The sequence below is a fragment of the Balaenoptera ricei genome, chromosome 19 (genome assembly GCF_028023285.1).
Source record: "Balaenoptera ricei isolate mBalRic1 chromosome 19, mBalRic1.hap2, whole genome shotgun sequence".
Lineage (NCBI taxonomy): Eukaryota > Metazoa > Chordata > Mammalia > Artiodactyla > Balaenopteridae > Balaenoptera > Balaenoptera ricei.
The window spans coordinates 15,050,488-15,067,798 of NC_082657.1; the positions used below are offsets into that span (position 1 = coordinate 15,050,488).

At 37.0% G+C, this 17,311-nt stretch overlaps 2 protein-coding genes and 2 pseudogenes across 4 annotated transcripts in view; 3 read left to right on the forward strand and 1 right to left on the reverse strand.

Moving 5' to 3' along the window:
- Positions 1–17,311, reverse strand: part of ZNF790 (zinc finger protein 790) — a 95,219-nt gene that overhangs the window by 54,454 nt on the left and 23,454 nt on the right. For 2 of the 3 annotated variants that reach the window (XM_059906253.1, XM_059906249.1), the window contains exons 2-3: positions 13,998–14,327; positions 1,773–1,927 (exon numbers count right to left, since the gene is read on the reverse strand). The gene's annotated coding sequence lies outside the window, so the exon portion shown is untranslated. The remainder of the gene's footprint in view (positions 1–1,772; positions 1,928–13,997; positions 14,328–17,311) is intronic. The other variant, XM_059906251.1, reaches the window with a different exon arrangement.
- The window catches only part of LOC132354356 (zinc finger protein 345-like), a 50,557-nt pseudogene that overhangs the window by 22,321 nt on the left and 10,925 nt on the right, over positions 1–17,311 (forward strand).
- LOC132353995 (zinc finger protein 420-like) lies at positions 736–14,015 on the forward strand. Its single transcript, XM_059905495.1, has 3 exons — positions 736–844; positions 12,717–13,286; positions 13,564–14,015. The coding sequence occupies exons 1-3, from the start codon at positions 736–738 to the stop codon at positions 14,013–14,015; spliced, it is 1,131 nt and encodes a 376-aa protein (XP_059761478.1).
- Positions 14,211–16,051, forward strand: LOC132353996 (heterogeneous nuclear ribonucleoprotein A3-like; annotated as a pseudogene).

A 17,311-nucleotide genomic window follows, 5' to 3' on the forward strand; every position in this document is an offset into this window, starting at 1 on the left:
TTGTTGCTGTGCGCGGGCTTTCTCTAGTTGCAGTGAGCAGGGGCTACTCTTTGTTGCAGTGTGTGGGTTTCTCATTGCAGTGGCTTCTCTTGTTGCACAGCATGGGCTCTAGGCACATGGACTTCAGTAGTTGTGGCACGTGGGTCAGTAGTTGTGGCTTGCAGGCTCTAGAGTGCAGGCTCAGTAGTTGTGGCGCACAGGCTTAGTTGCTCCACAGCATGTGAGATCTTCCTGGACCAGGGCTTGAACCCGTGTCCCCTGCATGGGCAGGCAGATTCTTAACCACTGCACCACTAGGGAAGTCCCTATGTTATATATTATTAATATGTAATATATATTAATAGCAATTTTCACATAGTCAAACATTATTTCCTGGAGAGTCTCTCATGGTCTTCCATGTGCCCACTGCTTCCATCTGGACAGATTTTTCTTTATCTCTGTTTCCTAGCTGATGTCCTAGTTTTCCTGGTTTATATTTACACTGAGACCTTCTCTTGCCCCTCTGCCATGTTGCTTTTTTCCCCCTGATTCCTTGTGTAACTCTTTGCTCTTTTAGTACTTGATCTTAATATAACACAACCTCTACTACTCTCTTAGAAAAAAGAAGTCCACAGAAAAGGCTGAAAGAAAGTATTTCCCTCCCAAAGCCATTCAGTAAAGACTGGAGGAAGAGACTCCTTCAAATGTGAACATGACATAAGACTTCAAGGAAGACACACAAAAAATCAAGGAAACATGATACCACCAAAGGAATACAATAATCTTCCAGTAACCATCCCCAAAGAAATGGAGATCTGCAATTTGCCTGATAAAGAATTCAAAATATTTGTTCTTAGGAAGTTTGGTGAGAAAAAAGAAAACACAGAAAGACAATTCAATGAAATTTTAAAAATGTACAAAAAGTTTAACAAAGAGATAGAAATCATAAAAAAGAACCAAACAAATTTTCGAGCTGAAGAAAGCAATGAACGAAATGAAAAATGCAATAGGGAGCATCAACAGCAGACTTAATCCAGCAGAAGAATGAATCTGTGAGGTCATAGATAGGTCATTTGAAATAACTCATAGGGGAACAAAGAAAAAAGAATGATAAAAAGTGAAGAAAATGTAAGGTCTGAAACCATAAAACTATTAGAAGAAACTATTAGAAAAAACCATAGGGAACAGCTTCTTGACACTGGTCTGGGCAATGATTTTTTGGATATCACACCAAAAGCACAGACAACAAAAGCAAAAATAAACAAGTGGGACTACACCGAACTAAAAAGCTTTTGCACAGCAATGGAAACAGTCATCAAAATGAAAAGGCAACATACAGAATGAGAGAAAATATTTGCAAACCACATGTCTGATAAAGCTATTAATATCCATGATATATAAAGACTTATACAACTCAACAGCAAAAACAAAAAGTGAATAACCTCATTAAAAAATGGGGAAAGGACCTGATTAGACATTTTTCCAAAGAAGATATATTAATGGCCATCTGGTACATAAAAGGGCTCAACATCACTAATCATTAGGGAAAAGCAAATCAAAACCACATTGAAATATCACCTCATACCTGTTAGGATGGCTTCTATCAAAAAGACAACATATCACAGGGAACTCTACTCAATACTCTGTAATGACCTATATGGGAAAAGAATCTAAAAAAAAAGTGGATATATGTATAACTGATTCACTTAGCTGTACAGCAAGAACTAACACAACATTGTAAATCAACTCTACTCCAATAAAAATTAATTTTAAAAAATGTAACAGGGACTTACCTTGTGGTCCAGTGGGTAAGACACCGCACTTCCAATGCAGGGGGCCAGGGTTCGATCCTTGGTTGGGGAGCTAGATCCCACATGCGTATCACAACTAAGAGTCCACATGCCGCAAATTAAGAAGCCCATGTGTCGCAACTAAGACCTAGGGCAGCCTAAAAAAAATAATAAATAAATAAATATTTTTAAAGAAGACAACAGATAAGTGTTGGCGAGAATGTGGAGAAAAGGAAATCTTTGTACACTGTTATTTGGAATGAAAATTGGTAAAGCCATTATGGAATACAGTATGGAGATTCCTCAAAAAATTAAAAATAGAACCCTTATATAATCCAACAGTCCCATTTCTGGGTATATATCCAAAGGAAACAAAATCAGTATCTTGAAAAGTTATCTGCACTCCCATGTTCATTTTTATTGCAGCATTATTCACAGTAAGATATGGAAACAACCTAAGTGTCCATTGATGGATGAACAGATAAAATGGATATGAGATATTCATCACTCACTGGGACCTTCTCTTGCCACTCTGCTATGTTGAATCTTTTTCTTTTTCTTTTTCTATTGATAGATAGCTAGATATACATACATATAATGGAATATTATTCAGCTATGAGAAGGAAGGAAATTCTGCCATTTGCAACAACATGGCTGTATCTAGAGTACATTATGCTAAGTGAAATTGGCCAAAGACAAATACTATATGGTTTAATTTATGTGTATATCTAAAAAAAAAAAAAAGAAAAGGTCCAACTCATAGAAGCAGAATAGAATGGTGTGGTTATTAGGGGCTGGAGGGTGGAGGAGATAGGGATATGCTGGTCAAAGGGTACAAGCCTTCATTTATAAGATGCTCTGGGAATCTAATGTACATTGTGGTGACTATACTGTACTTGCAATTTTCTAAGAGAGTAGACCTTAAGTATTCTCACCCCCCCACCCCACAAAAAAGAAAGGTAAGTATTTGAGGCAATGGATATGTTAAATAACCTTGTTGTGGTAATCATTTCACAAAGTATATGTATGTCAAATCATCACTTTGTATATTTTAAATATGTACAATTTATTTGTCAATTATATCTCATTAAAGCTGAAAAATCTGTTTTAAATAAAAGGAAAAACAATAAAAGAGGAAAAAGAAAGAAAAAGCGTTCATAGGAGATACATATTTGAGCCTTTGCTTATCTAGAAATGTCCTATACAACCCTCACATTAGTGTGAATTTTGGCTGGATAAGTAACTCTAGTCAAGAACTCATTTCTCTCTTATTATTGAAAAATTCATCACATTTTTTTGGTTTTTCTTCTTTTGTTCACTTGTTTTTTCATTTCAGGGTACTATTAAGCAGGCCATTGTGTTTCTGTTTCCTGGTGCCTTCATGTGACCTGTTTTCTGATTGTTGAAAATGTTCGGGTCTTCTTTATATTCCTATTATTGTAAAATTCTATCCTTTGATACCCTGCCAAGGGGCTACCAATTATTTATAACTTGAGTTTTCAGGGGAGAGGAGGAAGCAGGAGGGTACTCCTCTTTATTGAGAATATACTATATGCCTGTTGGCTTTTTAATTGGGATATTCGTCTTAAATGAATTTAGTATACTTTTAAATCAGAAAGGGTCTCAGAATCCTCACTGTGCACAGGAGTTTTTGTCTGAAAGAACTGGGTTGTGTGAGACCTGCTCACTGATTAACACTAACTCTCTATTCTTCACTCACATCACAGGCATTGACCCCAAACTGTTTGCTTTCCATTTCTCTTCTTTCCTGTAAAATTCTCCTGTACTTCCTCTACTTTTATCTTTTTTTTTTGTCTTTCATTCCATCTTGAAATCATTTATTTTCATTACACAATTTTCATTTCAGGAATTTGTGATATTCAAGGATGTGTCCATAGACTTCTCTCAGGAGGACTGAGAATGCCTGGACTCAACTCAAAGGAATTTGTACAGATATGTAATGTTGGAGAATTATAGCAACCTGGTCTCAGTCGGTAAGCACAACTATCTACAAAAAGTCTTAGTTTGCCCTCTGGATTATGTGCTTCCCCCAAGAAGAATTTTTCAACGCCTTTCATATATCCTATGCATTTCTTCTCCCTATTCCTAAAGAAATGGCTTGAGCTTTGCAGAGTCTGGGCAGCATCGTTGGGCCTAAGGCCAAGGTTCCATCTTCTCTGCTTTTTGTGGCCCTTGCAATAGTGACATCCTCCTTTATTTGCTGATCACAGGACAGGATTTGAGTGCTGGAACATCTACAACATAAAAATCTTTCTTCTCTCATGAGTAGGACTTTCCATTGCCAAGCCAGAAGTGATTTCTTTATTGGAGCAAGGGAAGGAGCCTTGGGGTGTTTTTGACAGTGAGCTGACAAGGGGCCTGTATCTAGGTAAGCGACTGATGGTCATGCAAGAGGAGAGGAGTGCAGGACATAACTTAGCTGTTCAATGAGGAGACCATGTCTTTGAGATATTTTGGGAAATCTCCCCTCAGAGGTCCACAACTATATAGAAAAGTAAACCTCACTATGAGCTTCCAAATGCCCACACCTCCACTTCCAAGATAACCCTATCTCTGCTTCTTTTCTCTCATTTTTCCCTCCTATTCATAGCAGGTGATTCTGATGACAAGCTTCTACCTTTATTTGGGATCTTATTCCTTCTTATTGGTTCACTCTCTTTTGTCTTTTGGTTTATATATGTGTCACTCCCTTGAACGTTTTGGTATTTAGTATATTTAGTTTTTGGATTCATTACTTTATTATGTATTCATTCTTTCAACCGACACTCCCTTATATTCTATGTTGTGGAGGATATTTTTCTAGGAGACATAGAGGTTATAAAATAATATGAGCTATTAAGAAATGTATAGCCTGAGGATTGGGAAAATATCTTTTCAAATCATTCAAAAAGTACAATTAATTGTAAGAGGAGTTCACATATTGCAACCAGAAGAAATGGCTAAGATTGAAAGGTGGAAAAGCCTCACAGAGCTATAATAGTTGGAGCCTTGGGAGTGATTGCAGTCACCTTGGTAGAGAGTTTGGGGTGTAAAGGTTATGTGCTTGTAATGGGAAGGCAAAGATTGCAGATGAGAAAAGATTGAGGTAAAGGTTGATGATCAAGCAATCGCATTAATACATGCAGTCAATGTAATAGAGTGGGAGTGAAGGATGATTTAAGGCAGAGGGCACAGTAACTACAAAAGTCCTGAGGCAGGCAGGCTCATTGTGTATGAGAAGCACCAAGGGCCAATCTGTCTAAGACAGAGTAAACAAGGAAAGGAGTATGAGATGTGATCAGAGAGGTGTATGTTGGAAAGAGTCAGTTTATGGTGACCTTGTAAATTGTGGTTGAACTTTTTCTGAGTAAAATGGGACATAAATAGAAGATTTTAAGCAGAGCTGTGACATGATTTTTATTTTTTTTAATACTTTTTTCCCCCACTTACAGAAGAGGAAACTGAGGCACAAGGACTTGAAGTAACTTGTCCAAGGTCAACAGCTAGTAAGTTTTGGAGATAAGGTCTGAACCCAAGCTGTACGTGTTCCAAGCTCCTAAGCTATGTTGCCTCTCCAAATCAAATCAAAAGGGTGTAGACATAATGGACATGTTTTTATCTGAATTACAGGTGAACAGATAGAAGTTAAGTTTAAAAAATTAATTTGAAAATGAGTTTTTACAGTCCATAAAGAAATAGCTAGCTATAGAACACATATTACATGCATTTATGTATCTGTGTGTGTGTGTCTCTCTCTCTCTATATATATATACACATTAGATGTATATAAATGCATCATGAATTTCCTCTAAAATACTATATCATATGCCTTCCTATCCCAATAAACTTTTATATATTATATCAGTATTATAATATAGATACATTATAATATATCAGTTTATGAATAATTAGGTTGCCTTCCAAATCTTCCAATTTCAATTTCTAATTAAAATTGCCATTTTTCTATACCTTTTGTTGTAAATGGATTTTCCCCCATAATTTCTTGATTCTTTTTTTTTTTTTTCCTTTGGCCACACAGTACGGCTTGTGGGATTTCAGTTCCCGGACTAGGGATCGAACCCAGGCCCCGGCAGTGAAAGCACTGAGTCCTAACCACTGGACTTGCCAGGGAATTCCCTTTTGCAGGAAAATTCTAAAACTTTTTCCCAGCAATGCATATAATGCCTGTGTTCAATTTTATTACATCATCTTCTGGAATGTGTACCTTTTAAAAAAATAAATAAATTCTATGTTTTTCAAAATAAGAACATTTTATTTTAATATTTATTTATTTATTTATTTGGCTGTACTGGTTCTTAGTTGCATCACGCAGGAACTTTGTCTGCTGCGTGTGGGATCTTCGTTGTGGCATGCGGGATCTAGTTCCCTGACCAGGGATTGAACCCAGGCCCCCTGCATTGGGAGCATGGAGTCTTAATCACTGGACCACCAGTGAAGTCCCCAAAAGAAGAACCTTTTAAAGTGAACGCCAAACTGTCTTAGAGTGTTTTGCATTCAGGATTTATCTAATTGCCACCAATGATTACATTCCCATTAAAAAATTTTGGGTCTGATCTGATACTCAGGTAGGGTTGTGTACTTCTTAATTCATCTTATTAGGAGGCAAAGTGAAGTGTTCTCATCGCACTGATGGTAATTTTGATCAAGTAGTTATGGAAATGACTGTCAGATCTTTGCATTGGAAGATACATTTCCCCCCTTATCACTACTGAATAATCTCTGTGCTTGGAATTAGCCAGCTCATTAAGAAGCTTTAGTTTCTTTTAATAGGGAATGGTGTTCATCAACCAATATCTGAGTATCACTACTACTGAGCTGTCATTGCTTCTATACCCATTCAGTGGAAAGAGTCAGGAAAGATGTTTTTGTCATTGAATCATTCTAATAACTCTAATTCAGATCCAAAAGACAAGGTTCTGTCTCACTTTCCTGCATTTCAATTTTATAACTTTCCCTTGAACAGGGAAAAATCCCTATTTCCCACAACATGAGTATATTTGCTCAAATCTTCTCTCCTAAGTGCCACAGAATACTTTCAGAATTAGAATACCAACACAACTACTGACCAAAAAATTTAAGTCATGTTCAAGATTTCTTGCTCTTTTGTTTTTTTTTCTTTTTTCTTTTTCTTTTGTTTCTTGCTTAGAATATGTTACACTAAGGATTTCCAGAGTACAGTTTGAAAACTTATTACATTAATACTTTTCTCTGCATTTTCAATTTAATATACAGTTTAATTGCTGAGTTTAGATTTTTTTTAGTTTATATTTGGAATATATAAAACATATATATGGTTCAAAAGTGAAAACTAGGGCTTCCCTGGTGGCACAGTAGTTAAGAATCCGCCTGCCAATGCAGGGGACACAGGTTTGAACCCTGGTCTGGGAAGATCCCACATGCCACGGAGCAACTAAGCCTGTGCGCCACAACTACTGAGCCTGTGCTCTAGAGCCTGTGCTCCACAACAAGAGAAGCCACTGCAGTGAGAAGCCCATGCACCACAACGAAGACCCAATGCAGCCAAAAAAAAAAAAAAAAAAAAAAAAAAAAACACATCAGGCCTGACAGGAAAATGCTGCTGTTATGGCCATAAAAAAAAAACAACTCAAAACTATATAAAAATTATACTTAGAGGAGTCATGCTTGAATACTTAACTGCTTCATCCATTGCCATCCCCACTCTAGTTAACCTTTTGTTGTATGTCTAGTCAGATTTATCGTTTTTGTTTTGTTTTGTCAAAGCACGCTCACATTTATATTCTCAATTCTTCTTTCCTCTTTTACATGGGATATTATTCTTTCTGCATCCTTTTTTACTGTCCTGGTTTTCTTTTTATTATTATTATTATTAATAAGATGTGTAGAAATCATTCCATATATATTCAGTGGCAAATTTTAAAAAGATATAAAATTGACTTTTCTTTCTTGGCATTATATGTGTTGATTTTTGTCACAACTCATTAATTAGTAGAATAATAAATAGTAGAGTTTTCACTAATCGTGAAATTTGCAAATATTTTCAGTTTTTTTCTTGTTTTCCTATGCTTCTAACTTGGATGCTTCTTTCTAGTCTTACTACTGCAGTGGTAACACCTTCCAGGAAATGTTCAACAGAAGTAGTGTTACTCAGAAATATCTTGCATTCCTATACACTAACCACCAAAGATCAGAAAGAGAAATTAAGGAAACAGTCCCATTTACCACTGCAACAAAAAGAATAAAATACCTAGGAATAAGCCTATCTAAGGAGGCAAAAGACCTGTATGCAGAAAACTATAAGATACTGATGAAAGAAATCAAAGACAACACAAACAGATGGAGAGATATACCATGTTCTTGGATTGGAATAACCAATATTGTGAAAATGACTATATACCCAAAGCAATCTACAGATTCAGTGCAATCCCTATCAAATTACCAATGGCATTTTTCACAGAACGAGATAAATTTTACAATTCGTATGGAAACACAAAAGACCTCGAGTAGCAAAAGCAATCTTGAGGAAACAAAAAACAAAAAACAACGGAGCTGGAGGAATCAGGCTCCCTGACTTCAGACTATACTATAGGGCTACAGTAATCAAAGCAGAATGGTACTGGCACAAAAACAAATATAGATCAATGGAACAGGATAGAAAGCCCAGAGATAAACCCACGCATCTATGGTCACCTAATCTATGACAAAGGAGGCCAGAATATACAATGGAGCAGACATCCTCTTCAATAAGTGGTGCTGGTAAAACTGGACAGCTACATGTAAAAGAACGAAATTAGAACACCATACACAAAAATAAACTCAAAATGGATTAAAGGCCTAAATGTAAGGCCAGACGCTATTAAACTCTTAGAGGAAAACATAGGCAGAACACTCTATGACGTAAATCGCAGCAAGATCTTTTTTGACCCACCTCCTAGAGTAATGAAAATAAAAACAAAAATAAACAAATGGGACATAATTAAACTCAAAAGCTTTTGCACAGCAAGGGAAACCATAAACAAGACGAAAAGACAACCCTCAGAATGGGAGAAAATATTTGCAAACGAAGCAACTGACAAAGGATTAATCTCCAAAATATACAAGCAGCTCATGCAGCTCAACATCAAAAAAACCCCAAACAACCCAATCAAAAAATGGGTGGAAGACCTAAATAGACATTTCTCCAAAGAAGATATACAGATGGCCAACAAACAAATGAAAACATGCTCAACAGCATCAATTATTAGAGAAGAGCAAATCAAAACTGCAATGAGATATCACCTCACACTGGTCAGAATGGCCATCATCACAAAATCTACAAATAATAAATGCTGGAGAGGGTGTGGAGAAAAGGGAACGCTCTTGCACTGTTGGCGGGAATGTAAATTGATACAGCCACTATGGAGAACAGTATGGAGGTTCCTTAAAAAACTAAAAATAGAACTACCATGTGACCCAGCAATCCCACGGCTGGGCATATACCTAGAGAAAACCGTAATCCCAAAAGACACAAGCATCCCAATGTTCATTGCAGCACTATTTACAATAGCCAGGACATGGAAACAACTTAGATGTCCATCAACAGAGGAATGGATAAAGAAGATGTGGTACATATATACAATGGAATATTACTCAGCCATAAAAAGGAACGAAATTGGGTCATTTGTAGAGATGTGGATGGACCTAGAGACTGTCATACAGAGTGAAGTAAGTCAGAAAGAGAAAAACAAATATTGTATATTAATGCATACATGTGGAATCTGAAAAAATTGGTATAGATGATCTTATTTACAAAGCAGAAATAGAGACACAGATGTAGAGAACAAACGTATGGATACCAAGGGGGAAAGGGGAGTGGAATGAATTGGGAGATTGGGATTGACATATATACACTATTCATACTATGTATAAAATATATAACTAATGAGAACCTACTGTATAGCATGGGGAACTCTACTCAGTGCTCTGTGGTGCCCTAAGTGGGAAGGAAATCCAAAAAAGAGGCGACATAAGTATACATGTACTGACTCACTTTGCTGTACAGTAGAAACTAACACAATATTGTAAAGCAACTATATTCCAATAAAAAATTTTTTTAAAGTTTAATATAAAAAAAAGAAGTAGTGTTACTGTCTTCATCTTTTTTCATGATTTTTATGGTCATAATTTTTCTTCTTTTTTAAAGAACTTTAAATTTTGGAGTAATTTTATATTTACAAAAAAGTTGCAAAAATAGTGTAAAGAGTTCCTATATATCCCTCATCCAATGTCAGTTTCCCTTATATTGTTGTGGTATATTTGTCAAAACTAATCAAAACTAAGAACCCAAGATTTATACATTAATTAATTAATTAATTAATTAATTAATTTATGGCTGTGTTGGGTCTTCGTTGCTGTGTGCAGGATTTCTCTAGTTGCAGTGAGTGGGGGCCACTCTTTGTTATGGTGCACAGGCTTCTCATTGCGGTGGCTTCTCTTTTTTAAAATGAATTTATTTAATTAATTTATTTATTTTTGGCTGCATTGGGTCTTCATTGCTGCACGCGGGCTTTCTCTAGCTGCGGTGAGTGGGGGCTACTCTTCGTTGCAGTATGCATGCTTCTCATTGCAGTGGCTTCTCTTGTTGTGGAGCACGGGCTCTAGGTGCGCAGGCTTCAGTAGTTGCGGCACATGGGCTCAGTAGTTGTGGCTCATGGGCTCTAGAGCGCAGGCTCAGTAGTTGTGGTGCATGGGCTTAGTTGCTCTGCAGCATGTGGGATCTTCCTGGACCAGGGAATGAACCCATGTCCCCTGCATTGGCAGGTAGATTCTTAACCACTGTGCCACCAGGGGAGTCCAATACATTATTATTAACTAAACTGTAGAACGTATTCAGATTTCACGGTTTTCCATTAATGTCTTTTTCCTACTGTCATGTCTCGTGGTCTATGACAGTTTCTTAGTTTTTTATGACCTTGACAGTTATGACAAAATGCTTGTCAGGTATTTTGTAGAATATATCTCAATTTGTATTGGTCTGATGTTTTTCTGATGATTAGATTGGATTTGGGGGTTTTTGGAAAGAATACCACAAAGATGAATTTGGGCTTGATTTTAAACTTTCATTGTTATGTGTATTTTTTCTGTATTTTTGTGAGGATACACTTCATTAGTATAAAGAAATTCTATTTTATTCATAACTTATAAGAGGTTACTTTATAACTGGATGCTGAATTTTGTTTATTTTTTTTGTTAATGACCTACATTAACAAATTTTCTTATGATTTAACTTGATACTCCTAGAATGAATTCAATTTGTCATGATGATTTGGGGTTTTTAATTAAATTACTAGATCCAATTTGGTAATATTTTGTTTAGAATCTATACCCATCTATATCCATTAATTATATTGAATCATAATTTTTTTTTCAAATACTGTCCTTGTCTCATTTTATACCCAGCCTCATCAGATGAATTGAGACTATTCCCCTTTGTTCCTCTTATTTTTTTCAATATATTTTTGGAAAATGTACATAAAATATACTGTACATTTTAAGTAATAAGAACACTCAGATCACTACCATGCAACATTTTCAATAGTGTTTGGTAACCCACTAGTAATGTACAATCAAATCTTGTATTTCAGCAGCATTAGAATTACTTTCTGTCTCTGCTTATGGCACAACCCAATGGCACAACCTAACAAGGTTCATCTATTCAATTTTGGTTTTTATATTTTTGTATTTATTATTTAATTTTGTTTTACAAATTTATTAAAATTTACAGTTCCAATGTCAGACCTACAAAACAGCATAAATTCATAGATGCCTAGCTTCCATTCTTCTCCCCTTCCACTGTTTTCATTCCCTCCAACCTATGAAATCTTTTATAAATTTTATGGTTTATCCTTTCATTGTTTTTTCTAATGTGAACACATATGTATATATCTTCATGCATTCCCTTTCTTATATAAATGGTAGCATACACTAGATAGTTTATTCCACCTTGCTATTTCACTCTAAAAAGATACATCATGGAGATCACTCCATAGGAATACCTAGATGATTCTCATTTCTTTTTTTTTTTAATAATTATTTATTTATTTACTTATTTATTTATTTTTGGCTGTGTTGGGCCTTCGTTTCTGTGCGAGGGCTTTCTCTAGTTGCGGCAAGCGGGGGCCACTCTTCATCGCGGTGCGCGGGCCTCTCACTATCGCGGCCTCTCTTGTTGCGGAGCACAGGCTCCAGACGCGCAGGCTCAGTAGTTGTGGTGCACGGGTTTAGCTGCTCCGTGGCATGTGGGATCTTCCCAGACCAGGGCTCGAACCCGTGTCCCCTGCATTGGCAGGCAGATTCTCAACCACTGCGCCACCAGGGAAGCCCGATTCTCATTTCTTTATGCAGTTGCATAGAACTCTATTTTGTCCATGTACTATAATGAGTTTGAGCAGTACCAAGCTAGTGGCTATTTGGATTGGTTCTAATCATTTGCTCTTACAACAAGTTCTGTGGTGGATATGCTTCTGCATAAATATTTTCAGATTTTTTCCCGAGAGCACCTGTTTGGGTTCCTAGAACTGGGATTGCTGGGTCAAAGGATAAATTTTGCTAGAAATTGGCAAATATCCCTCTATGGTGGTTGTATCATTTTTATTTGCTACACTGAATGTGTGAGAGAGAAAGGCTATGTTGTCAAACTTTTTCTTTTGCCAAAATATACTTTGAATTTGTTCCAAAATTTGACAATCACTGATTTAATCTTTTCCTAATCACTTTCCCTCTTACCTTCCTATATCACTTTGCAATTTCTACATTTTCTTTACTTTTCAAATTGTACCACCATATCAAAACTACATATTCTATTCACATTTATAGACATTAATGTCACTGTAAATCTCCCTTTTTTATTCAAAGTTTTGTATCTTCCAAGAAAAAAAAGTGAATGTTTTTATTTGTGTTTTCTTTCAGAATATAAATCTAGGTTTGAGAACCAGAAGGTATCTCTGAAAAAGGATAACTATGAAATAGATTCATCCCAATGGGTTATAATGGAAGGGTTTACAAAGCATGGACTTAAACAGGGATCTCAGGAAAGACATTTTAGCCAAGTGTCATGTACCTCTGAAGACATTGCCACTTTCTTTCAGCATACATCTCTTTCTCTACATAAAACATTTAATACTAAAGAGAAATTTTATGAATGCAGAAAACATAAAAATACCTATGGACAAGACTCAGAACTTACTACAAATCAAGAAAGTCATACTGACAAAAAATTCTATGATTATAAAGAATACAAGAAGTCCCTTAGTAGCACTTCAGAACTTAGTTTATATTACACAGTGCCTATCAGTATGAGACCCTATGAATGTGAAGAATGTAGAAAGTCTTTGAATAGTGGCCCAGACTTTATACAACATCAGATAATTTTAACTAGGGAGAAATATAATAAATTTAAGGAAAGTCAGAAGGCCTTTACTAATGCCTCACGTTTTTTTCTACATCAGAACATTCATACAAGCGAGAAGTCCTTTAAAGGTAATTATTGTGTTAGAGAATTTAATAATGGTACAGCCCTTATTCGTCATCAGAGAATTCATACTGTTGAGAAACCCTATGAATGTAATGAATGTGGAAAGGCCTTTAGTACTAGTTCAATATTTAGAGTACATCAAAGGATTCACACAGGTGAGAAGCCCAATGAATGTAAAGAATGTGGAAAAGCCTTTCATCATTCCTCATACCTTAGTCAACATCAAAGAATTCATACTGGTGAGAAACCTTATGAATGTAAGTATTGTGTTAGGGCTTTTAGCAATGTTTCTGCCTTTATTCGGCATCAGAGGATTTATACTGGTGAGAAACCCAACAAATGTAAGGGATGTGGAAGAGCCTGTAGTACTGTCTCAATACTTACAGCACATCAAAGAATTCATTCAGGTGAGAAACCCTATGTTTGTAAGGAATGTGGGAAGGCCTTCACGTCAGTCTTCAGAACTTACTCAACATCAGAGGATTCATACTGCTGAGAAACCCTACAGATGTAAGGAATGTGGAAGGGTCTTTTGTTGTTCATCAGAGCTTTCTCGACATAAGTTAATTCATGCTGATGAAAAGTTGTATGAATGTAAGGAATGTGGAAAGACCCTAAGTAGAGATTCAGTACTTACACAACATCAGAAAATTCACACTGGTGAGAAAGGCTGGGAATGTAATGAATGTGGGAAAGTTTTAAATTGTGTAATATACCTGACTTGGCATCAGTGAATTCATACTGGTGATAAACCATATACTTGTAACAAATGTGGGAAGGCCTTTCTTCATTCTTCAGACCTTATTCTGCATCAAAGAATTCATGCTGGTGAGAAACCTTATGAATGCAAGGAATGTAGGAAGGCTTTTGCAAGAAGTTCAAATCTTAATCGCCATCAGAAAGTTCATAATGGTCGGTCCCATATTGAACTCGAGTTGGAAGAGGCGAGTCCGGTCTCAAAATGGAGGTAAAACCGCCACCTGGTCGCCTCCAGCCCGACTCTGGCCGTCGCCGCCGCTGCCGCCGGGGGGAGGAGGGCCATGATCCTAAGGAACCAGAACAGTTGAGAAAATTGTTTATTGGTGGTCTGAGCTTTGAAACTACAGATGATAGCTTAAGAGAACATTTTGAGAAATGGGGCACACTTACAGATTGTGTGGTGATGAGAGACCCCCAAACAAAACGTTCCAGGGGCTTTGTTTTTGTGACTTACTCTTGTGTTGAAGAGGTGGATGCAGCAGTGTGTGCTCGACCACACAAGGTTGATGGGCGTGTAGTGGAACCAAAGAGAGCTGTTTCTAGAGAGGATTCTGTAAAGCCTGGTGCCCATCTAACAGTGAAGAAAATTTTTGTTGGTGGTATTAAAGAAGATATAGAAGAATATAATTTGAGAGACTACTTTGAAAAGTATGGCAAGATTGAAACCACAGAAGTTATGGAAGACAGGCAGAGTGGAAAAAAGAGAGGATTTGCTTTTGTAACTTTTGATGATCATGATACAGTTGATAAGATTGTTCAGAAATACCACACTATCGGGGCTTCCCTGGTGGCGCAGTGGTTGAGAGTCTGCCTGCCAATGCGGGGGACACGGGTTCGAGCCCTGGTCTGGGAGGATCCCACGTGCCGCGGAGCTACTAGGCCCATGAGCCACGACTGCTGAGCCTGTGCGTCTGGAGCCTATGCTCCCCAACGGGAGAGGCCGCGATGGTGAGAGGCCCGCGCACCGCGATGAAGAGTGGCCCCCACTTGCCACAATTGGGGAAAGCAGAAACGAAGACCCAACACAGCCATAAATATAAATAAATAAATAAATAAATAAATAAATAAATAAATAAAAAAGAACAGCAAACTTAAAAAAAATTTTTAAGAAATACCACACTATTGATGGGCATAATTGTGAAGTTAAAAAGGCCCTTTCTAAACAAATGCAATCTGCTGGATCACAAAGAGGTCGTGGAGGTGGATCTGGCAACTTTATGGGTCGTGGAGGAAACTTTGGAGGTGGTGGAGGTAACTTTGGCCGTGGTGGAAACTTTGGTGGAAGAGGAGGCTATGGTGGTGGAGGTGGCGGCACCAGAGGTAGTTATGGAGGAGGTGATGGTGGATATAATTGATTTGGAGGGGACGGTGGTAATTATGGTGGTGGTCCTGGTTACAGTAGTAGATGAGGCTATGGTGGTGGTGGACCAGGATATGGAAACCAAGGTGGTGGATATGGTGGCAGTGGTGGAGGATATGATGGTTACAATGAAGGAGGAAATTTTGGAGGTAACTATGGTGGTGGTGGGACCTCTAATGATTTTGGAAATTATAGTGGACAACAGCAATCAAATTATGGACCCATGAAAGGGGGCAGTTTTGGTGGAAGAAGCTCGGGAAGTCCCTGTGGTGGTGGTTATGGATCTGGTGGTGGAAGTGGTGGATATGGTAGCAGAAGGTTCTAAAAACTCAGGAGAAAAGGGCTACAGTTCTTAGCAGGAGAGAGAGCGAGGAGTTGTCAGGAAAGCTGCAGGTTACTTTGAGACAGTCGTCCCAAATGCATTAGAGGAACTGTAAAAATCTGCCACAGAAGGAACGATGATCCATAGTCAGAAAAGTTACTGCAGCTTAAACAGGAAACCCTTCTTGTTCAGGACTGTCATAGCCACAGTTTGCAAAAAGTGCAGCTATTGATTAATGCAATGTAGTGTCAATTAGATGTACATTCCTGAGGTCTTTTATCTGTTGTAGCTTTGTCTTTTTCTTTTTCTTTTCATTACATCAGGTATACTGCCCTGTAAATTGTGGTAGTGGTACCAGGAATAAAAAAGGAATTTTAAACTTTTCAATATTTGTGTAGTTCAGTTTTTCTACATTTTAGTACAGAAACTTTAACAAAATGCAGTTTTGAAGGTGTTTCCTTGTGAGTTAACAAGTAAAGAAGATCATTGTTAACTACTATTTTGTATGAATTTTGCTAAAGTTAACTGTAAAGAAACACATGCTGACTTGCAGTTTAAGGGGATCTATTCTCCCTATTTCCAAACCATGAAATGAATGGGCTCTGACATGTGGAGAGAATAGATATTTGTATGTTTGCAAAGTGTGTTTTAGATAATAGAATTGGGTATTTAAATTAGCATATTTGTGAATTTAATAGCATTAAGATTTACTTCAAATGAAAAATCTCAAAATTCCTATTTGGTTTTTGTGCATTTTCTTTCAAAATGTAATCATATGATTTTAGTGTATTAGCTTTGCTGAGAGTCCTAGCTGTGTTTAGAACATCTCCATTCTACATTCACCTTGGTCACATGTGAACTGCTGCCATAGTTTTATTTGGGTGTAAAGAATGTCTCCTGCCCTCTGTTTAAATTCTGGAAAGGGATAGTGAATGTTTTCGTTTCCTCCTACCTTAAGAAACATTCTTAAAATCTTCATAATACAGGACAGTGTAAGCCTGCTCTGTCTGAGCGAATTAGTGGCTACTTTTTTATTTTCCTTTTTAAAGCACAAGAGGCCCATAAATCTTCAGTTATTTTCCTTGGTTTAATATATATTTTTTTGATACAAGCTCTCAGAGCAAGAGAATAAAAATCATGCATTGTTGAACCCTTAACTGGCAGGCATGCTTTCCTGTTTGTACCCTCTGCATTTTACTGGATGAAACCAAGGATAGTCTAGATATAATCATCCCAAGTGATTACTTCAGTAGAAGTGTACCACACTTGCTTAGTACAAACAAGCTTTTCACTTCCTCAAGACCTGAATTCAAATTTGGATAGTCAGAGTTTGTACTCACTTAAAACCCCAAAGAACACACTGTTATTTCCATGTGTATGCTTGAACCTAAATCATGCTGGTATGAGTTTACAATTTGTTTGGAAGACCCTGGTTGAGAAGAGTTTTAGATAACAAGGTAATATATATATATATATATATATAAACCAATGTCTACTGTTTTGCTCCAGCTAGTGCTTAAAATTTCATTCGAGCCCTAAGTATGTGCCCTGCTGTTATTATTTCTTCGGTAGTTGAACGTTAAATTTGA

Bases quoted from the DNA above. Each gene is read 5' to 3' on its own strand.
- LOC132353995 (XM_059905495.1), top strand. From the start codon at position 736: ATGATACCACCAAAGGAATACAATAATCTTCCAGTAACCATCCCCAAA. The intron at 845-12,716 runs GTGAGAAAAAAG...GTTTTCTTTCAG, and splicing joins ATTTGTTCTTAGGAAGTTTG to AATATAAATCTAGGTTTGAG. The intron at 13,287-13,563 runs GTAATTATTGTG...TAGGGCTTTTAG, and splicing joins AAGCGAGAAGTCCTTTAAAG to CAATGTTTCTGCCTTTATTC.